Raw genomic sequence first — 23125 nt, 5'->3', positions numbered from 1 at the left:
TAAAAGTTACAAGTGTGATTGCTGCAATCAAGCTGAGCAACATGGCACCCACTGGAGTCTAAATATAGGCCTGAATGGCCATATTTTGCAGCTTTCTTTCATGGCAACCAACTGTTCTTGAGGACATGCATATTACTAATGAGCTAATCATTATGTTTATTCCAAAGATGACGGCACACCAGAAAATGACCTTGAGGGTCATTCTCACGGAGGAGGATATAAGAAAGGTCATCCTGAATACGAAGCCTGCTACAGTGGAGGATTTGATGAGCCAGATTAAAGAATCACTGGGACTACATTACAACTGCTGTCTCCAATTCAAAGATCCTGAATTCAATTATGAACTATGCAATCTGACAGATATGGAAGAACTTCCAGAAAAACCAACAATCAAAGTCATCCCTTTACTTGAGCTGGTACCTGTCTCAACATCTGATGAAATCTTGAGTGATTCTGGCCTCATCAGCATTCTCATCCTCCTGGACCTCTCAGCAGCCTTCGATACCATATCCCATTCCATCCTCCTCAGCCGCCTGTCTGACTACCTTGGCCTCAGTGACACAGCTCTTGCCTGGTTCGAGTCCTACCTGTCTAACAGGAACAACTTCGTCACCATCAGTGACTGCAGCTCCCCTCCCGCCCCAGTCAACCAAGGTGTACCTCAAGGCTCTGTGCTTGGACCCCTCCTATTCAATATCTACATGCTCCCACTTGGTCAAATCATCCGCCAACATGGTCTCAGCTTTCACTCTTATGCTGATGACACACAGCTCTATCTCTGCACCAAACCGTCCACTCAGCTCCCCCCTCAATCCCTTGTCAACTGCCTACAGGACATAAAAAACTGGATGTCATCAAACCTGCTCAAAATCAACAGCAATAAAACAGAGCTCATGATTGTGGCTCCCAAGACGCAGCTCCAGAAGGTTGGAGACCTGCTTCTCTCCATTGACGGCTGCTCCATCTCCCCGTCCACTGAAGTCCGCAATCTGGGAGTCATCCTGGACACCACCCTCTCTTTCCAGGCGCACGTCAAATCTGTCACCAAATCCGCCTTCTACCACCTAAAAAACATTGCCAGAATCCGGGCTTCACTCTCTGACTCTGTGTCAGAAACCCTTGTACACGCCTTCATTACATCCCGTCTGGACTATTGCAATGGAGTCCTGTCCGGGGTTCCCAGCAAAACCCTGGATAGGCTCCAATACGTCCAGAACTCTGCCGCCAGGCTTCTCACCCACACCAAGCCATGGCACCATATCACCCCCACCCTCATCCACCTACACTGGCTGCCGGTCAAGTCCCGGATTCAATACAAAACACTCATCCTCACGTACAAGTCCCTCCATTCCCTCGCCCCCCAGTACTTATCGGACCTCCTCCATCCCTACACCCCTTCCCGGAGTCTGCGGTCCTCAGACACGGGCCTGCTCTCCATCCCCCGCTCTCGCCTCCGAACTGTTGGTGACAGGGCGTTCAGTGTTGCGGCCCCCACCCTCTGGAATGCACTTCCTGCCGAGATCCGTAATGCTGCCTCCCTGGACATCTTCAAATCATCACTAAAAACACACCCATTCACCCTGGCCTTCGGGCCCTAGCCCTTTTCTGGTCCCCCGGCTTCCTTTATTTATTTCTTTGGTTTTCCCGTTGATTGTCTGTTTGTTTTGTTTGTCCACCATGTACAGCGACCTTGGGTCCCTTGAAAGGCGCTATATAAATATCATTTATTATTATTATTATTATTATTAAGTACAGCAGACACAGATATCCTCTCGACGTCATCTCAGGAGAGACGGAAACAGTGGCCAGAATTATTTGATATCCCACATTTTTCTGTTGATGTAGAGCAGTGGTTCTCAAAGTGGGGGGCGCAGAGGCATGACAGGGAGGGCGCGAGAGACCAGGAGGAAAAATGGTTATTACATTTTTATTTTTATTTTAAATAATAAAAAAAAAAGATTAAAAAAATCAACTCAATTGTTCAACACCCAGCCATGTCACTTTCTTAAAAGCATAGATAAGTACATTTACAAATCAGGGTTTCCGTTAGCCGGTAATTACCGGTTTTTAGCTGGTAACATTTATAAAAAACCGGTAAATTCAAAACCTGACGGTCAAAATGTCTGGTAATAATTAGGGAGGCTCCGATAGATCGGCCGCCGGTCTTTATCGGCCGATATTCACTCTTAATAGTTTGATCGGTGCTCTCTATAAAGGCCGATCAGGACAGGAGAGCTGGATCTGATCGATATGAACATAAACGCGAGTGAAGTGTAACCGGACGCGAGAGAGATCAGATCAGCTGCTGAGTCTGACCGAGACACGCAGCTCTGCAGGATCACCTGAAGCCCCGCCCTCTGTTTAGCGAGCTGCAGGAGCTGCATGAGAAACTGACAGGCTGTGAGGAGAGAGAGGGAGGGAGAGGGGAAAAGAGAGGATCCGTTTCTCCCGTGTTATTATTCAAAGTTGATGTCAACTTCTGAATAATGTACGTTATCTACTACAAGTAGTTTGTTTGAATGTAATAATTATGTTGTTTGTTGTATCATTTATTGAAAAATGTATCTGAATTTTTTCGATCTGTTACGATTATAAACTGAAGCAATATAAAAATGAGCCCCGTGAACTGAGTTTTAAACATCAGCATATTTGAATTACCTGCTTACGGAAACTCTGCTACACAACTCTTATTATTATTATTGAAATATGTCCGGTAAGTTTCAAATTTGTCCGGTAAAATAAATTCTGCCCGGACATTTGACCGGCGAGAAAAAATCCTAGCGGAAAACCTGTTACAAATCTAAGGCAACAAATTAAGCATGTCTTTCTCTCAGTGCTTCAACTATCATCAAATCAAACATGACATGATTCGCTGTACAATTATTTACAGTTATCCGTGTGTTTATCTATCATATGATGATATTTCTGTCTATAATCTGGCTTTAGTCTGCGGAGCATCACAGCTCAGGTGAGTCCTGAGAAACTCCTGGATCTTTCTCCACAGGTGGACTTCAGCTGCTGCGTGGGACGTTGCTTCCCCCCCCCACAGGACCGGCTTGCCTGCAACCCCATGGAAACTGGAGGGGCAGTAGGGTCCGTACGGAGGCTCCAGGTAATGTCCCGCTCCGGGGTAACACACACTCTCAAAGTTGTCCTTCCCGTGTCGCTGCAGTCGCTCCACCATGTTTTCCATGTAGGCCTTGCTGTCCCAGTTGAGTTCGTCCTCCGAAGCCACGAAGAGGAAGCGTCCCTCGGCTCGTTCGATGGGGATCAGGGTGGCTTTGTTCTCCTCTGCCAGCGGATTTTGCATCACATATTTGCAGTTAAAGGCCCCTGAGTCTGTGGGAATCATCCTGCTCGGGTCAAACATTAACGCGGGGAGGATCTGGCTCTTATTGTAGTAGAGGGGTAACACGGTGTTGGCAGAGCAGCCATTGATCCACACCGTGACTCCAACATCTGGCAGGTTAGAGGCTATTGATAGGGCAAGATCTCCACTTTTAGAAATGGATATTACACCGACTGCTTTACTGCCAACCTGTGGACAAACAAGCAAACTGTGAGCTGCTTTCTTTGGCTTTAAGTGAAGCTAATGCAGTAGAATCTGGTTTGGCTTTAAAGCAAACAGATATTGTTCTAAACTGTATTAAAGTAAACAGGTATTATCTTGAACTGTATTGAAGTGAACATGTATTATTTGGGACTGTTTTAAAGTAATCCTATATATATAAACCTTCTTACTTACACTCCATGACCCAGATGCCCTGCCACACACACATACACCTCCTCTCATCAGCACACACACACAGGGCCGGCCCTCGGCATAGGCAGTATAGGCGAATGCTAAGGGCGCATCAACCCATAGGGGGCGCCAAAAAAAAAAAAAAAGAAGTTAGAAATAGAAAAAAAAAATATTGTTTTTATTTCATAACACAATTTCCAGATTTTGGATCAACAAAGTACATCTTATTATCTTATACTAACAGAACTACGTATATGTTGCGTACAGCGCCCATAAACTATAGCACACCCCCCCCCAAAATCAAGTTGAACTGCCCCAGTCCCAGTAAAAACCAGAGGTTTATGTGAAATTGTTCTTTTTTTGAAATAATGGTTTTAGTGTGCAATTATAGGTTTTAATTTTGTATTTGTATTCATTTAAAATAAATCAAACTCCCAAAAAACGTACACAGCTTCTGTGTGCTTTTCGGTGCTTTTATTAACATTGGAATTTACTGTGTAAGCGGCCGCGGGGGGAGGGGGGTAGAGCTTTAGAGAGCTCTCTCCTGAAAGACTGAGAGGCTCTGATAACCTCAGCTCAGTGAGGTAAAGGCATACCTTTATATGATCATTATAGTTGTGAAAAAATAAGAGAATAGGTGAAAAACAGGTAGACAATACTGACAGTACAACAAAGTTGTTATTAATAAACAAGAATACAGTTTGAAAGGGGAGTAATTTGTAAAATATCCATAAAGAAAAAGAAAATCTGCTTCCAGTTCTGTTTCATCTGGGTGTTGAGAGATGTATCCATAGAGCTCCTAATGTTGCTCTCAAAGTGCACCAGATTGATGCTTTTAACTTCAATATAAAAAAAAGTCTTCCCCGGGGGTGCATGCCCCCGGACCCCCCTAGAGGAGGTGAGGACCCCCCTAGAGGAGGTGAGGTCCCCCTCCCCACAAATCATGTTCAAATGGATAGGAAACTAAATACAGTTGCACACATCTTGTGTCAATATCTTTGTTTTTGTGGTCATGCCACAACCGTGCACGCACGAGTCATAGTGAGTGTCTGCATTTTGGTCAGGGCCGGCCCTGCACACACACACACATGCACGCACGCACATACATACACACACATACACTTCCCCCCACCAGCACACAAACAGGTTCTTTTCAAGGTTCTTTCTTGGGCCAATATAATCTCAAGCACCAATATATCTGTGTACAATGTTTGATTGTTTGGGAAAGAATAGTTTGTGTGAAACCTTACCTGGGAAATTAAAGGAGTGGAGTCCGGTGGAAGATAAGAAGTGACTCTCCGCCCCAAATATGTCCATATATACTGTTGTTTATTCATGCCAAATGCCCCCTGTTTCTCACTGGCTGGTCCCGATATCTGTATCGCACGGCAGTGGAGCGGGGAGCCCGGAGTGCTCTGTTACAGGGCACTCTGTATTTCGTATTGTGTTTTTTACCATTAAAATCAGATTATTGTTATAACTTTTATGCCGGTGTTTTGAACTCCTTCTCTTATTAATCTGATCAGGCTCATCTAACGGACGGCGTGGAGCAGAGGTGGGCTTTAAGCCACCACTACTGTGTTTGCTCCTACAGCTTATAGATAGAAAATGTAACTGCGGGATTCTTGCTTTTGAGTTTGTTTCCTCGTGGTTGAATGCACTTTAAGTCACTTTGGATAAAAGCTTTTCAGCATATATTATGATGCCCATAAGGTTAGCTATTTTGTAAGTAATCATACATGGGACTTTTGCCACTGAGCAACTTCAGCACCTTCAGTGAAGATTTTCAAAAATGTGGCCTGTACTCACCTTATCTTGTTTCTTTAAAAACGCTATTGCTTCTTCAAAATAATCCAGATGGACTTCTTTGATGTTCTTCGCCATGTCATCGTGGCCGTACAGCGCTACAGTCAGAACCACAAATCCCCGGCTGGCCAGCAGAGAGGCCCTTTTCTCCGACAAACCTCCACCAAAAGTGTACAGATCCAACACAGCAACGAACGGACCCTCTCCTGAATAAAGACAAACACAAAGATAGATTAAGAACTACAGGTCGGTTACAGTTACACTTATTTATTTTAAACTGTTATTGGTACTTTCTGTTGTCCACCTTGATGTGTATTTTTGTACAGTGTAATTTGTGTCATTTCTAATTTTATCTTAAATATGTTGTGCTTGCATCTGAATTAATATGTTGCTATTTCTGGCTCTTCACTTCGCTGTAACAATCAAAATGTCCCCTCTGTAGGACGTGTAAAGGTATTCTGATTCTGAAAACTGAAGCCAATGCATGAGTGCCTTAAACCTGCAGTATTTCTAATATCCAGCTCTATCCAACTGCACAGTCAGATTGTATAGAAGTCTATGACAAAATAACCATGCTTACTCGATTACATGATTTATTAAACCACAAAAAAAGATTCGGAGAGTTTATGATCTCAATCCCTGCTCCGACCTCTCATGTCACTTCTTGTTCCAAAAAAACAAGAAGGTAACAGCAAATATAAATATAATCACCTGTGTGTGTATGTGTGTGTGGCCTAGCATTACTATACTTGTGGGGACCTAAATCTGTTTACACAGTCACGTGTGGGGACTCGCCTCCCTTATGGGGACAAATTGGAGGTCCCCATAAGGGGGATCATTAATTTTAGGGTGAAGACTTGGTTAGGATTAGGATTAGGGTAAGGGTTAGGGTAAGGCATGTGTTGGTTATGCTTAAGGTTAGGATAAGTCTCCAGGAAATGCATGTAAGTCAATATAATGTGTGTGTGTGTGTGTGTGTGTGTGTGTGTGTGTGTGTGTGTGTGTGTGTGTGTGTGTGTGTGTGTGTGTGTGTGTGTGTGTGTGTGTGTGTGTGTGTGTGTGTGTGTGTGTGTGTGTGTGTGTGTGTGTGTGTGTGTGTGTGTGTGTGTGTGTGTGTGTGTGTGTGTGTGTGTGTGTGTGTGTGTGTGTGTGTGTGTGTGTGTGTGTGTGTGTGTGTGTGTGTGTGTGTGTGTGTCAGAGATGTTCACAAGTCTTTGTTTGCAAGTCCAAGTCAAGTCTCAAGTCTTTGGTCACTAAGTCAAGTCTCAAGTCTCTAAAAAAATAAAAGTCTCATGTCTCTTCTGGTTGTAATAAGCCTTCGATTGTCTGCTGCTATCCAGTCTGTTCAGAATACTGCACAGCTATATCTAAGAAATTCAAAGCATATACTGTGTTATTATCACTCCTATATCTATTAGCATACAGTATCAGTACTGACTAGTTGTTTGTTATATGATCACTTTAAACAGGCTATTGCAATGCAATATGAGGAAAACATCACACTTTAGCTAAATGCAAACAACTTATAAGCAAAACACTTCAGAATCAGAAATCAGTATCACAAATACAAAGCTAGTAGCAAGCTAAGTTAACATTACACAGCTGATGCTGAGCTAAACATGTTTGCTAACCGTCCATGCGTTAATGTGACTGACCTCTCCGGGTGAGTTTCCAAGTGCCTGATGAAATTCGACGTTGTTGCGCCAGCATCCTTGATTTTGATATTGCAGACTTTGCAGTGTGCGCTCCTTTTGTTGGTGCCGCCGGCGTTTTGTTCGAAGTGTTTGTAGTTGAACCTAATTACAAGCGGTACAGCCGCAGGTGTGCCGCCGGTCGCCATGGTGTTACTACGAGGTAGTAACAGAGGCGCGCACGTCTGCGTAATGAGCCCGGCTAAAGTAACTGGATGGCCTACCTGCCTGTCAGCCTTCCATCTGGGCACACATTTATCTCGTGCCCTCATTGGTCATCTGCGCGTTCGTGTGTGTTGGAGGAGGCGGGCTCTATAAGGAAGTAGCAGCCTCTAGCAGATTATCTCCGGTTGTGTATTTTCAAATTCTAGCGATCTCGAGCCGGTTTATCTCAAATGTACCTACCCCACCTTTAATACGCCAAAAATAGAAAACACAATCATTGTTCACGAGTCCCAACACACGAGTCCAAGTCGAGTCTGAAGTCTTTTGGTCACGAGTCCAAGTCAAGTCTGAAGTCTCTGTGTGTGCGACTTAAGTGCGACTCGCACCATCTCTGGTGTGTGTGTGTGTGTGTGTGTGTGTGTGTGTGTGTGTGTGTGTGTGTGTGTGTGTGTGTGTGTGTGTGTGTGTGTGTGTGTGTGTGTGTGTGTGTGTGTGTGTGTGTGTGTGTGTGTGTGTGTGTGTGTGTGTGTGTGTGTGTGTGTGTGTGTGTGTGTGTGTGTGTGTGGAAAAGAGGGTCGGTGTATTTTTTGTTGACCGATAATAAGCCAACCATTTTCATTAATTTAAGATTTTATTCAAAGCATGTTTGGGCCTGAACACATCCTTTTTCCAAGCGTGTCAGACAACCAGGCCCGACCTCAGCCTCTCAGCAACATATTGGTTCCTGGAGTCATTATAATTGTTTTTGTTTGACAATGGACTTGTGTGAAAAAAGGAAATAGCTTTATCAGGCTGTGGCCATGCACTACTGTTTGATTTGAGGAGGAATAGAGAAACGGACTAACCTGGGGGAGTAAACAGGACTCCACGAATATTCCCATCTTTCACCGGGCGCCGGATGACCCCGTCTCCAACCAGAAGCCTCTCATTGGTCGCCTCCGCCAGCATCCCGCCCTCCTCCTCGTGCACGGAGAACTTCACCACCTGGGGGTTCAGTGAACATGTTTTTGTGAACATTTTGTGCAAGGTGTCTGGCCTCATGGAACACAGCAGGCCCATGGGCTGGACCCCGGTGTAGGTCCCGCTGAGGGAGGGGACTCTCTGCAGGTCCACCTCCCCGCTCCCATCAGCCTTGTATGTGGCCATGGAGCTGAATATCACTCCCTTCTCGTCCGTGGCTCTGGCTCTCAGGGTGACCACCTGTCTGGACCTCAGCCCGGCCACCTTCACCTGGAGCGGCTCGTCGAACATGCATCTGGCTCTGGGCAGCAGCCGCAGTCGGACCTGGGAGGACATCTCTTCTGGGAAAAGATTTATAAATAGTAAAGTCAAAGTCAACTTTATTGTCAATCTTCCAGTTTGTGTGTACAGACGGAGAGATCAAAATACAGTTTCCCACAATCCCGAATACAAAAACAAATATATATAAAAATATGTGACATATACCTACATATACACAATCAAAAGACACATTTATACATATGCACACATTAAGACCTAAATTAAAGCACAACAATCAATATAACACAATAGTCACTTCAATATCTTTGAGAATGTACATGTGTGCAAGACTGTCCATAGCAGCGTAAAATACATTCTGTTTTTAAAGATTAAACCATTACATGAGTTGTGTGGGCCTTTTGAAGCATGCCAGATGTCTCTGAGATGTTAGCAGATTAACCAAATACTGGTTGTTCGTTGAGATACATTTTTTTCCAATATTTCACAAAACAGCAGCTCTATCACTTAAGATTGTGCCTTCTTTCTCTCATGTATCACCTTCTAACCCCTGAGATTTATGCCCCAAGCTTTAGGAAAAAGGACAGAAAAGGAAAAACGTTACAAATGTATATCCCTAAATCTATAGTTACATAAAATAAAGTAGTGATAACGAGGTAGGCTTACTAACACCTTCTCTCTGTGTATTGACTTTACAGCTGCACCAGCTGTGTGCTGAAATTCACAAGCTACCCTGCAGTATACAAAGTCATTCAAACTAGCTGCACCTTTACCAGCTTTGATAACACTTTAATGATCGATAATTATAAAACATATCATATATATTATTCTGGAATGGGCCAATCTGTACAATGACTATTTTTACTTTTGGTACTTTAAGTATATTTTTACTGTTGTACTTCTACTTGAGTAACATTTTGAATGCAGGACTTTTACTTCTGCTTGCTTTAAAAGTAGCACAATTCATGATGTCAAACCTTGGAAAGTATCTAGATATCCCTGCCCTAATGCCAAAGTAACACACTGAATATGTGTCGCCGTTTGATGTCTTTGTCTGGACCGCTGCGTAAAAAGGAGGATTTCTGCCCATTACTTCTCCGCTGTTTTCTTGTCCCTCTTGTCTTTTTTTTTTCTTTACTCGGGACTCATCAGCCACTAACCATTCCTCCAAATTACTGTGCTCTCCAAATATATAAAATTAATGTTAAAATCCTCCATGTTGCTATCACATGACAGCGGAAAACTAAAGACAATCAGACAGTTTGCTTGCTTTTCAAACTGTAACATTTGAAAAACAGTTAGAGCATCTCTTGTCTTGTCAGTTTGAAAAGCCAACGGTAGGAACTGCTTGCGTTTTTGAGGAGCTTTTTGATTACAGATTTGAAAACATCGCTCCTTGCTTTAAAAGTAGCACAATTCATTATGTCAAACCTTGGAAAGTATCTAGATATCCCTGCCCTAATGACAAAGTAACTGGCAACTGAATATGTGTCGCCGTTTGATGTCTTTGTCTGGACCGCTGCGTGAAAAGGAGGGTTTCTGCCCCGTTACTTCTGCGCTATTTTTCATGTCCCAGTTCGAAAAGCAAACTGCATGCAGTTAAATCGACCGGACTTCTTTCTGAAGATGTGAGCGTCCTTAACAACGGTCAATAAGTCCTTGATAGCGGTCTGTCTGTTCGGTATTAACAACGTGTGTCACGTGTTCTGAATTGACCAGAACAGAATTGATCAGAATCGAGTATTCAACTAAGCCATGTAATAAGTCTTATAAAACGGACAAGTCAAATCAAGCAATCTGATTGGTTCTTAGCCGTGATATACTGAGCGTATACCACGCGCTTCGCGTCGGGCCGAACCACGCCCCTTAGCTGTGATATAATGAGCATATACCACGGCCTGTCGTGAGCTATTGCTTAAACATAGCCTACAAACAACTCCAGAGTCCATCCTGCCTTATCTAAGTACAAGTGAAACTCAGATGCATAGGCGGCGCGTGAGGCTCAGGTTTTGGAAGGCTAAATAACTTTTTTTCATTTTACGCTGCCCGCCTCCGGCGTCTATAGAAAAGAGATCAACTCAGTGAAAGCACCGCCTGCTGACCAATCAGAGCTCAGTGTGCGGAGTTTAAATCTATCAAGTCATATTACAGGTTAAAGGAAACAGTTTAAACTGCCGTATATGCAGGGGAGACGCCGACGTGTCGCACTTATCATTCATATTACACTGATATCACATCATCGATCAGATCATCGATCTCACAATATTTCCTTATCTGAGTCAGCTTCTCGAGCCATATCTGGCCGTGCAACACTTAGTTACATTGTCACATATACTGTATGCAGACGTATTATTTTAAGCAACACATTAAGTTAATGAAACACTCAACTCAAATGTAATAAAGTCAGATCCCCTCGTGTCTTAGATGTGGCAGTATCATAAACCTGTTGTACGCTTTCAAACACTCGGTAGTTTATTTTTTAACGAGTTGTTCTGTATTCTCCTTGCAGGTGCAACCATGTGGCTTGTATCCTGGATTATATGTTTAAGTCATCATGGATGTTTAAAGTTCATATTTGTCTAATATTAGTTTATACACCATACTTTCATTAATGAAGTATGGTGTTGCGCTGTCAGTACACTTGTCCCTGTTTGTGATTGGTCAAATGTTGCTAACCCCGCCCCTTTCACGTGAACGCGCTCTCAGCTGGAGAGAGAAACCCTGGCTTGATTTACCGAGTTGATAACCAGCGTCGTAAGACCGCTTAGCGAGATCTCGTTTGTTAGGGTTAGTTAAGATAACTCAAACGTATCCAGGGTCTGTTGAACTGGCTTCGTAGAGGGCACAGGTGGCTGCATAGCAGCGCTAATGTCAAAGACACACACATTAGACATTATATTTTTCTTTTACCAGGATGCAGTTACACAAATATTTGGGAAGGCTTAGCCTTCCCTAGCCTGCAGCACCCGCCGCCCCTGCTCAGATGTTAGCATTATACTGCCCTCTTGTGAAAAAAGTGCCTTATGACACGATCCTGGGGGCTTGTTTCTACATCTTATCCCTCTGTGCCAACATCCATCATCCAAAAGCTATTAAAAACAAACCAATGAATTGCAGCAATCTTTCCTAGTATAAAGGACATTGATATTTTTTTTCCATCATTCATCCTTCTGTGAATACCCATCTAAATGTGTGCTATTGTGAGAAGAAAATCTACTTGTTTGATTAGCATTACCTGAAAACTACCTAAGCTGTTGCTAAGCAGTTAATGAACACCGCACAATATATTCATATCGCGGTTTTAATGACTAGTGTCTTCAATTGGTCTTTCTTTCTGGGATTCATTGAGAATAGGAAGAATAAGGAATTATATCAACCATATGTATCCCTACCAAGTGTTTTGAATGTGTCCATGTCAAGTGTATAATAGTATTCCTGTTATTGAACATTTTTAATCCAACATTTCATTTCACGACATTCCACTCATTGCTGCGGAGGCATCACATTTTCTAGTATTACTACATTTGACTTACCTTTAGTTTGAGAAATAGTCCACATGTTAGCTTCAATGTATTTTATGTGTCTTATTCTCAGCTGCAATGGATGCCAACAGTCGGTTTACCTGGCAGGAACACACTGTGCTGTTCTGTGAATAACCGCTAGACTTTGGACCCTCTGCTGAATGAGAGTGTTTCAAGTTGCAGTGAATATTTCTAGTATTACAGTAGGCCTATGTCTGGTGTCCTCACACAGTTTATCGTTGCATGATGAAACCCACAACATGTTTTTGATGTGGGTACAGTCCCTCAGAATCAAAGATAGCTTGTTTCTCTAGCTCATAAATGTGCACAAATTATAAGAGGGGTATTTTAAAGAGGCTGTATTATCGTTTTTTAGGTTTTCCTTTTCCTGTGTTGTAAAGATTGTTGTGCACGTAAATGGTCTGCAAAGGCTCTCTCACACACTCCCCCCCGCCCCTGCCTGAAACGCCTCCATTGGACTCCGTTGTTTACTTCCCGAGCATAGTGATATCATTAAGTAAAACTCAAGCTAATTTAGAGCCACAAAAACACCGTAATAACAGTGTAATATTGCTGTGACATGGGTGTTATATGGGTAAAATAACAGTGTAACATGTGTATAATATGTGTGTAATAATAGTTTAACATGGGTATAATGGCAGGTTTATTAATGTGTAATGTGGATGTGATAACAGTATAATATGGGTATATTACGGGTGTAATAACAGTGTAATTACAGTCGGTGTACTGTACGGTGTAATAATGGGTGTAATGCAGGTGCAATAATGCTGTAATAAGGGTGTATCAATGTGTAATATGGGTGATATAACAGTTTAATATGGATGTTATGTAGAAAATAGAAAGTGAAAGTGATGATTACCCATTTAATCACTTGCTATAAACCGAGCAATAAAAAACCAAAAATGCACTTAGATACTAACAAAGCACTTACATACTAACTAAGCACTTATATACTAACAAAGGAATGGCTTATCTAAAGCCAGTTGAGTAGCAATTGAAATGTTTGGCTCTATGAAACCTGATGTACTTATATGATTCTGTTTTCTTCAAGTTTGTATCTTCCTGGTCGAATGCACTTATTGTAAGTCGCTTTGGATAAAAGCGTCAGCTAAATGTAATGTAATGGTTTAGATAAAATAATTAAGTGTTAAAATGTTTGAATCCAGAGACACAGGACGACATGTTTTCGAGTTGATCATTATTGTGATTTAATTCACTATGTCTTATATCACAAAGAAAGTCTTTAAAAATGCAGACTAGAATTTCTGTATATAAACTGTACACAAAAAGCAAGGCACTATACATTCAGAGCTGCTGTTTCTCTTCCTCGTCAAACCTTTAAAATTACAACTCTTACATATCTGTAGGTCACGACTCAGCAGTATTAACACAATGGAGCAACTTCAGATCCTACGTGGTCAGACAGCATCCGGACAGAAAAGAAAGAAAAAAACCTTTCCCCACAACATCTGACGTGACGGGATTTGTTTTTACACACGTACACAAACACACATTACACACAAACATTATATACAGCCGCACACACACATACATACACAGCATGGCACTCTGACACCAAGCGTACTATGTGCACATTTTCATTCTTGAATCCTGACTTTGGAGGGGACTCCAAAACACCGTGTATGAACCGAAGCAACGTTTATTTTTCCACTTTCTCTTAAAATGTTTGAATTTCTGTTACGTAATGACAAAGTTTAAAGGTGAAACATGACTATAAGCAAGGCGAGTGTCGGCCTTTGTGTTCCCTTTCTTCAGATTCCGGTACTTTCCATCCCAATGTCCTCTTGTGTTTCCATCAAAACAGGTTAATGTGACATTTCCTGTGCCTCCGTCTCCATCTCCATCTCAACGGGCCAGTTTTTATCCGCTGCTTCCATCTTGGATTTAAAAAACTTTCTTAAAACAATCCTCTGGCCTTCTTTATGTTCACTTGCTTCCACCCTGGTAAACTTTCATATTCTCAGCTGTCATGGATGCCAACAGTCGGTTTACCATGGCAGTAACACACTGTGCTGTTAGATATCTTTCTGTCAAAAATGTATTAGCTAAAAGACCTGCTCACAACAAGTTAGCTTAGCGCTAAATCTGCACGTGGTTTAGCTTACAGGTCTGTTTATTCTTTCACACACACATACGGGTTTTGGGCCGAGGGCGACACCGTACTTCCGGTATGCGCCATTTCACGCGAGGTGCAAGCAGAATATCATAGTCTATTGCCTTAATCAATATCTAGTCAACTCTAAAATACCACATATATGCATTGGCATGATAATATTATTGTGACAAGTGGGGTATTCACCTGGTGTTTCCAGAAGATAGACGTAGATGCTGCCAAAATCGACCGAAGGCCACTTTCGAGAGTAGTTTTTCCATACATCTGCAGGCAGTCTGTAAGGGCAATCGGACAACCCACACAGCTCTAGTTTACGCTGGTAACGACTTAGAGCACACCCCTCAAATCCAGAGATGTAATCCGAAGACATGCAGCGATTTCTTCGGTCGTTAATTCAGAAAAATAACCTAGTGCGCTCTGCCTGGCTACGTTAGCTAGCTGTTTATATTAGCACCTCCAGGATATTAGCACCTCCAGGAAAATGGCGTATTTATATATATATATATATATGGCGCGCGTTGCATTGTGGGTAGCTCGTGACGTCACTGTGTGTGAAAGAATATGGTAACAAACCCGATTTAAAATGGCATGTGACGGCCAGTCCACACAGCGGCGTGCGTTGAAGCTTCCAACGCTTCTGCCCATTCACTTTGAATGGGGTGACGTCACTTTTAGCCGAACTGCATTTTGGGAAGCGACGTGGAGCATTGCTGGCGTCAAAAGTTGAGCAATGTTCAACTTTTGACGTTGGCGTCAGCCAATGAAATCCCGTTTATGCAAATCTGCCAGTACAAGCGCTAGCCAATCAAACCGTGTGTATGCTGGGAGAGACTACGCAGGTAATTTCCTCATATTCCAAAAAATGGAGGAGAAATTAATTATAGCGGTAGTGAATCACCCGGTGTTATATGATCAGTCTCTGTTCATTTATCGGGATACAAACCGGAGGAGCCAGGCATGGAGGGAGGTGGCAGAGACAGTGGGTGGAACTGGTAGGTTTTCGCCAGTTTGGGGAGTTTATATTATATATGATATTCTGAACAAACTGTGCTGTTGTATTAGCTGTAACGTGTCTCGACTGTAGGCTAGTTTTATTATATGTACAGCACTTTGGCTCGACCAAAAATCGTTTATAAATGTTTATAAATGTGCTATATAAATAAAACTTGATTTGATATATCCAGTGTACTTAATTTTAACATTGAATGGACAGCTTGCAGGCATAGACAGTATATTTAGCCAGCATGGAATGTAGCATAAAATAGCACCATAGACATTAATGTCATAAATGTTCATCATATAAAGTGTGAATGTAAAACCTTTTATGCAAATGACAGTGATAAAGGGATTTGCTTTTCATTAATGTAGGAATAATTTAGTCAATTCTTCAAGTAGTTCAACAAATTAACTTTATTATTTCATTTCATTAGAGGAATCGTGCAGGACAAGGTGGAAGTCTCTGAGGGACAGGTTCCGGAAGGAGAAAGCTAGGGAGAAGGAGGCAAAAAGAAGCGGGGCAGGGTCGTCAGGGGGATATAAGCCCTGGCGTTTCACGGCAGTGATGGGTTTTTTAACCCCATTTCTCATTGACCGTGAGACGTCCAGCAATATCCCCCGGCAAACCCTGCCTCCACCCCCCTGTACTACTCCTGACCCCAGCCAGGTGCCAGAGGATGAGAGCCAAAGCCAGCTAGATGAAAGCCTTGGTGAGACTCAGCCAGCCAGCAGCCAGCAAGCTGAGGCAGGGCAGACAGGAGAGGAGGCAGGGCAGACAGGAGAGGAGGCAGGGCAGACAGGAGAGGAGGAGGATAAGGGGATATTAGCAGAGGTTAGCTAACACTTAACGTCTGTTCATATGGTAAAAAAACGATTTAAAATGGCTTTTCATAAGGTTGCATATGAGTGATTTGTCACATTTATAACAGTAACTTAGCAAAATGTTCAAAGAAGCATGTCATTAAGGGGATATTAGCAGAGGTTAGATAACGTTCTGCAGTGGAGTTAATGTATTTTTCACGGGAGTGTTTTGTCACATTTACAACAGGAACTTAGCAATATTAGATATTAGCAGAGGTTGCTTAACGTTTTGCAGTAGAGTTAATGGTTTACAAATTAAATGAATAACAGTTAATGTTACTAAGTGAGTAGTTGAGCTAAACATTTTCTTATGTTCTGTTTTACAGGTTTTTGTGAAGATGCAGTGTAAGTGCAAATACTGTGAGTTTGTATCTGAGAGAAGAGGCTACCTATTGAAACATTACAGGTTACAACATGGGAGCTACAGTCGAACTGTACCGTTTCCATGCTTACACCAAGAATGTGTGTGCACATTTAACTCAATTAATGCACTTAAAGTCCACTTGTGTACGATTCACCAGAAAGCCCAGTATGCACAACAATGTGAAACTGCCCAAGTAACCTTACACTGTCAGGTGTGTGATTTTGCTGCACCCTGCACAGAAGCAATTTTGTTCACTCACCTGCGCAGTACACATTTAAAAGTCAGTCACAGAGTACAGTGTCCATATAAAGGTTGCAACTTCGCAACTAATGTGTACTCCACATTTAATGCACATAAAAGTAAAGAGCACAGAACAGACAATTGGAGGATGTTTAAGCCAGAAATAGTCCCTGTTGGTGTAAATGACGAAATGGCCCAAGAAGAACACGAGCCTCCAAATGACACGACTGATTTAGAGGATACTGGCAGTGGGGATTCCAGTGATGAAGAATATCAGGATCTAGGAAAACAGTTGGAGCACAACCTAGCAGCTCTTTTTTTAAAGATGCAAACCATCCTTCATATTCCAGAAAGTTCTGTACAAGAAGTCATACAACAGCTTCTACAGATATGTGAACTGTCCCAGCCACTGCTGCATAATTCTGTCAAGGACATTTTGAAAGGAAACACAGATGTAAATGATTCAATTGTGAGACAGTTAGTCAGGGCTGCCTCAGAGAGCAATGTCATAACAAGATTTTGTGGCAAGGATGGCTCCTTATCAACCACTAAAAGGAGAGCAGCATATGTGAGCAAACACTTTACAGTGGTTAGACACAGTGGCGGCTGGTGGAAAATATTTTTGGTGGGGCTATTGATAGAGTGAGTAAAACAATTTTTTTTGGGAGAAATTACCCCTTAAATTAGGACTTCTGGTGATGTAATGGCGCGTTTCCAGTGCAGCGCGGAGCTCGCTTTAATGCTGCGTTCAGACCGGACGCGATGCAAATATTCGCTTCGCTCTCAACGCTCCTATCGCATCGCTCTAGTCGCTCGAGTTTCACCGCAGCTGCCAGCTGTGTTTACTCGCATCATTCAAACAAGACGCGCTGGCTCGGGAGCTACAACTACAACAACATGAACATATTTTACCGTGATTAAATTGTAATACACGTTTCTAAATGATGCCGACGTAACAACATACTGATACCGGTTAGTAAAAACCATGAATTAATGCTTTGACAAGTCTGCAGACAGACGGCAGGCGAAAAACCTTTTAGAATGCTTGTTTCCTGAATGGAGCTTGGCTAAGCTAACGTTATATATGCTCCAACCGTCCACACTCACAACAACGGCCTACAGACATAAATAAACCAGCGACTGTATTCTCCATGACACAGACAGTCTGTGGTTTGTACTTGTTTAACTTTTGTCTAGTTTCTGAACAGATCGTATCTGTCCCCGGCTGTTTGAAGAGCAAGCATGTGAAACAAAAGATAGCATTTACCTGTTTGCATCCAGCTAGCCATGTGAGAAGCCTTGTTGATACGTTTTGTCTTTTTCACGAGCTTGCTGTGATATATACAAATCGGGTTGGTCCGGTCCAAGGTCTTTAAGTATCAATTTATCTCCCAAACTTCTCCTTTCAAAAGGATTGGAGAGTAGCTCTTGGGCGGACCGAGGTTCCGGCGACTCCACCTGCACACCATTCTCATCCAAATACTGCGTCACCTTGGTCACTCACGAGTCTAAAAAACAACTCACGTCAACGCACGTAAGCAACATGGGCGCCAACGTGAGCGCCCACGTGACCAAAATATTTGATGGCGCTGATTGGCTGAAATTATGTTTCGGCAGCACAGTTTACTATTGAGACTTTTGCAACGTGCTGGTTGCTGCTGTTTGGCTCGGGGGCTCTGACCGGTAATGATAAACTAATGCCATGGGCAAGGCCAGGCAGGAAACAGGTGACTTATCAGTAACTTTAGACATCGTAACACAATTTTAAACGAGATTGTATTGTAGATTATACATTTTTGTGATACCAATTGTATGATATTTACCTTGTTCATTAAAAATTAAAATATAAAATATATATATTTTTTAAATATATGTTTTTTAAATATATATTTTTTTATTTAATTTTAATTTTAATTTTTAATTTTGCATCTGGCAAGAGGTGGAGCGGCGCCCCTAGCGCCCCTATGGGCCGGCCGCCACTGGGTTAGGCCAGTGGAGTACATTATTGATAGAGAAAAAAAGTCTGGTACTGTATATGTTCTTCTACATCAGTGCTTCTCAAAGTGTAGTCCGCGGACCACTGGTGTTCCATGAGCGCCCCCTAGTGGTCTGCGAGTATATTGGTAACATTTCACATTTGAAATAAATAAATACATTTAAGTTTTCCGCACTCTCGCGGGAATATCTCCGTAATAGACAGGGCCGGATTAACCATATGGGCAACCTGGGCAAGTGCCCAGGGGCCCTAGAGCAAAGAGGGCCCTCAGTGACAAGATTAAAAAAAAAAAAAATGTATTATTATTTTATTTTTTTCGGGCACAACCTCACTCATCATACATTGTTTTTAAATGACACTCACTCTTCGCTATAAATAACACAGCTTTTCTATAGGGTCAAATATATAATATAATATATTTTCTCTGTACTGTAGGTCTCACTATGTATGCGCTCAAATGTATTACTACGCGGCGGCAGTGTATAGCCGAATCACAGCCCCACCCTCACTCATGTCACATTTTGTCACGTGAGCAGAAAAAATGGATGGTGCCGGTAGCCAAACACCCAGCGGGGCTGCGAAAAGAAAGAAAAAGAAAGAAAAAGAAGAGAGAGTGCATTAAAAAATGTGCCAACAATAAATAGCTTTTTCAAAAAAGCAAGAAGTGACGAAATAGGCCAGCAACAACCACAAGGAACAGTGGCGGCGGTCACGGAGGATGTTGTTGAGCTAGCGAGCAATGTTAGCCTTGAACCTAGCATGCTAACACAGCAGCGAGTAGAAGAGGAAGATAAAGATGAAGACGAGCCTGACGAGGACGTCACAGAGCAGGGTGAAGGTTCGAGTTCATCGGAAGTTCCCTGTGTCTCTCAGGACCCTGCACAATGGGGATTAATTGCAGGAAATGTCCGGGAGGAGACTTTGATGAAAGAGGTTTCATACTTTCATAATCGGGCAACGAAGTATCCAGCATCTCGGAGGGAGACCGATGCTAGCGGCCGGACACGCTCACTGACCAATGATATGTTGACCAGACAGCTTCACAATGGAGAAATCGTTCAACGCGATTGGATTATTTATTCTCCATCTACCGGAGCAATTTATTGTTTTGCCTGCAAACTTGTATCCACTCACAGCCACAGTAATGCATTTGTTCTCGGCTTTAGTGATTGGAAGCATCCCGAGAGGATAACGGATACTGATCACTTAGTTGAGCAACCACACCATTTCACTACATATTATACTTTTGTAACTCTCAATGTTTGTAACTAATAAAACTCCTCGTGTACGTGTACAGCCAGCCAGTCATATTTTGGCATTAAGTCGGGTGCTACTCTGAGGTTTTGAGTGATATTACCTAGGTATTCCTGAGCCATACACTGTCTTGGAATCTTATCCATTGTATTTTGTCTTATGATGTTTGACTAAAAGGGCAAAAGGCTAGACCTACTTTGGTTGAACTATGTGGCTGCGTCCCTGCTTTTGACAAATAGGTGTGCGGTTTGACATGTCAGATTGACTGAAAATTCTAATTATTGGTCATGTTGGTAGGATTGGGTAGGCGTGGTGTTACTTGTTGGGTTGGGGGGGGGGGCCCATGAGCGCTCAGTGCCCAGGGGCCCCTGCAGGTACTAATCCGGCCCTGGTAATAGAGCGCGCTAAAGTTTCACTTTCGATTGCATGATATAGCCCAGCGCAACACCTTCATCCCACTTGCTGCCACTTGTTTATACCATTTTCAGGTGATTTGTAATCTGTTCTAGAAAAACGATGCGATTTTGGATATTTGTGGAGTTAGGTGGTCCGCGAGTGTTTTTTTATTGGTTAAGTGGTCCTTGGTTTGAAAAGGTTTGAGAAACACTGCTCTACATGCAATGCTACAGAAAATGTTGAACAGGGCAGACATTTTAGACAAAGCTCTTCCAGTACAAAAGCATGTGCCACATGAGTACAGTACATACAGAGATGGTTCACACTGTAAGGAAAATGATCTCCTTAAAGGGGAGGAGTTCAAAATCGCTGTAGGACTTTACATAGGCCCTGTCTCAGGTCGACTATTTTCATTTCCTCGCTCCTCGGTCTCACCGGAAGTTGCTTTGTCTGCGCCATCTTGAGTATCGTCCCATGGCTCTTATTTCTGCCAGAGGACCGAGGATCGAGGATCGATAATGGAGGAGCGATAACCGAGGAACCACCAGTCCATCCTCCGATGAAATCCTCAGACACTCGCCCCGCCCCCTTACTGTGTATCGCTCACTGATTGGACGATACAGTGCATGCACTGATCTGATGCGTCTTGACATGAGAGCAGTTTCCCAGCGGATTGAAGAAAATAAATGAACCTCACGGGAGTCACTTCTCAGTTTATACTGAGTTTTGTTTCAATTCATGTTTCATTTAGTTACAAATATGTGATATATCTGAACAACAACAAAGTGGTCAAAAATCATTTTATTCATTTGTTGGAAACATTTTCATGATCGCTTTTTTCATTTATTGTCATTTCCATTCAGTCAGTCATTAAGTGCTATTAAAATGTTAATGTGCTACATATCCACACAAACAAACAGTGTTCAATCCAATGAATGTTAGTCTAACTGGGTTTTGATAGATAACATATCTCTTTTTCTTCTCTCAATTATTTTATTTCTATTGTGCACTCGAATCAATATTAATCAAACTATTGTTCGTTTATACATTTTAAGAATGGCGTTTATCTTTTTTGAGAATGAGTTCTTATTTGATTTTATTTATTGTGGTCTACAACAGATTATACAAATGTTTGTGTCAGTAATGTGTGCTAACAGAGGCGGGGGTGTGTGTGGAAATAACGGGGACAGAGCTGCTGTCAGACGATCAGCTGTGCGGCGTCATCACAAACGGACGTCGCTTCACGTGACGCTCCGGAGGAAAGGACCTCCCATTGCTCTTAAAACTAATTTCCCTGCTTCTCGTGGTTTCCTTGCGTCCCTCAATGCTTCCCTGGTGGGAGGGACTAGTCGCAGGGACACGACGCAAGTGAGGGAAGCAAGGATTTAATTTAACCGACCTGAGACTGGGCCAGTGATGATTTTGAAGTGTCCAATCCGTTAGGAACATCTAGAAAAAAACACAAAATGACTGCAGTGTATTGGGTGATAGCTAATGTGCCATCAAAATACAGGTCCACACTCCACCTTCTTCTTTTTGAAGGCATTGTTCCTGTTGAGTTATCGCTCTGTCTTTCAGACCTGATTTCTAAGAAATATTTCACCTTAGAAACACTGAACCTTGCAATCAAATCCTTTGCATATGCTTTTAATAATAAAACTGACCAGCCACAGCCTATTGCACATGGCTTCTCTACCAAAGGGACCATAGGTGGAAATGGCCATGAGAACTGGGCTCTAATAAGACTGCTCCCACTTCTCATTGGTCATAAAGTACCTGAAGGGGACAATGCATGGAACATTCTGATGCTCCTTAAAGACATTGTTGAGTCCTCCTCAGCCGCCTGTCTGACTACCTTGGCCTCAGTGACACAGCTCTTGCCTGGTTCGAGTCCTACCTGTCTAACAGGAAAAACTTCGTCACCATCAGTGACTGCAGCTCCCATCCCGCCCCAGTCAACCAAGGTGTACCACAAGGCTCTGTGCTTGGACCCCTCCTATTCAATATCTACATGCTCCCACTTGGTCAAATCATCCGCCAACATGGTCTCAGCTTTCACTCTTATGCTGATGACACACAGCTCTATCTCTGCACCAAACCGTCCACTCAGCTCCCCCCTCAATCCCTTGTCAACTGCCTACAGGAAATAAAAAACTGGATGTCATCAAACCTGCAAAATCAACAGCAATAAAACAGAGCTCATGATTGTGGCTCCCAAGACGCAGCTCCAGAAGGTTGGAGACCTGCTTCTCTCCATTGACGGCTGCTCCATCTCCCCGTCCACTGAAGTCCGCAATCTGGGAGTCATCCTGGACACCACCCTCTCTTTCCAGGCGCACGTCAAATCTGTCACCAAAACCACCTTCTACCACCTAAAAAACATTGCCAGAATCCGGGCTTCACTCTCTGACTCTGTGGCAGAAACCCTTGTACACACCTTCATTACATCCCGTCTGGACTATTGCAATGGAGTCCTGTCCGGGGTTCCCAGCAAAACCCTGGATAGGCTCCAATACGTACAGAACTCTGCCGCCAGGCTTCTCACCCACACCAAGCCATGGCACCATATCACCCCCACCCTCATCCACCTACACTGGCTGCCGGTCAAGTCCCGGATTCAATACAAAACACTCATCCTCACGTACAAGTCCCTCCATTCCCTTGCCCCCCAGTACTTATTGGATCTCCTCCATCCCTAC

The 23125-nt window shown here is 42.9% G+C and overlaps 1 protein-coding gene across 2 annotated transcripts; it reads right to left on the bottom strand.

Annotated features, from left to right (window-relative positions):
* Positions 1–1761: 1761 nt before the first annotated feature.
* LOC139435626 (acyl-coenzyme A thioesterase 5-like) lies at positions 1762–12304 on the bottom strand. Of its 2 annotated transcripts, none has more exons than XM_071206359.1 (4): positions 12177–12304; positions 8250–8705; positions 5552–5754; positions 1762–3538 (listed from the first exon to the last, which is right to left on the bottom strand). In XM_071206359.1, exons 1-4 carry the CDS (start codon positions 12199–12201, stop codon positions 2930–2932), a joined length of 1293 nt encoding a protein of 430 aa, XP_071062460.1. In that variant the 5' UTR covers positions 12202–12304; the 3' UTR covers positions 1762–2929. The 2 variants fall into 2 exon arrangements, with proteins under 2 accessions (XP_071062460.1, XP_071062461.1); XM_071206360.1 differs by having other exon boundaries at positions 8250–8702.
* Between the last annotated feature and the right edge of the window lie 10821 nt (positions 12305–23125).

This window comes from Pseudochaenichthys georgianus, chromosome 17, assembly GCF_902827115.2.
Source record: "Pseudochaenichthys georgianus chromosome 17, fPseGeo1.2, whole genome shotgun sequence".
Classification (NCBI taxonomy): domain Eukaryota; kingdom Metazoa; phylum Chordata; class Actinopteri; order Perciformes; family Channichthyidae; genus Pseudochaenichthys; species Pseudochaenichthys georgianus.
The sequence above is the reverse complement of the archived record's forward strand: the minus strand, read 5'-3'. Positions and strand labels throughout refer to the sequence as shown.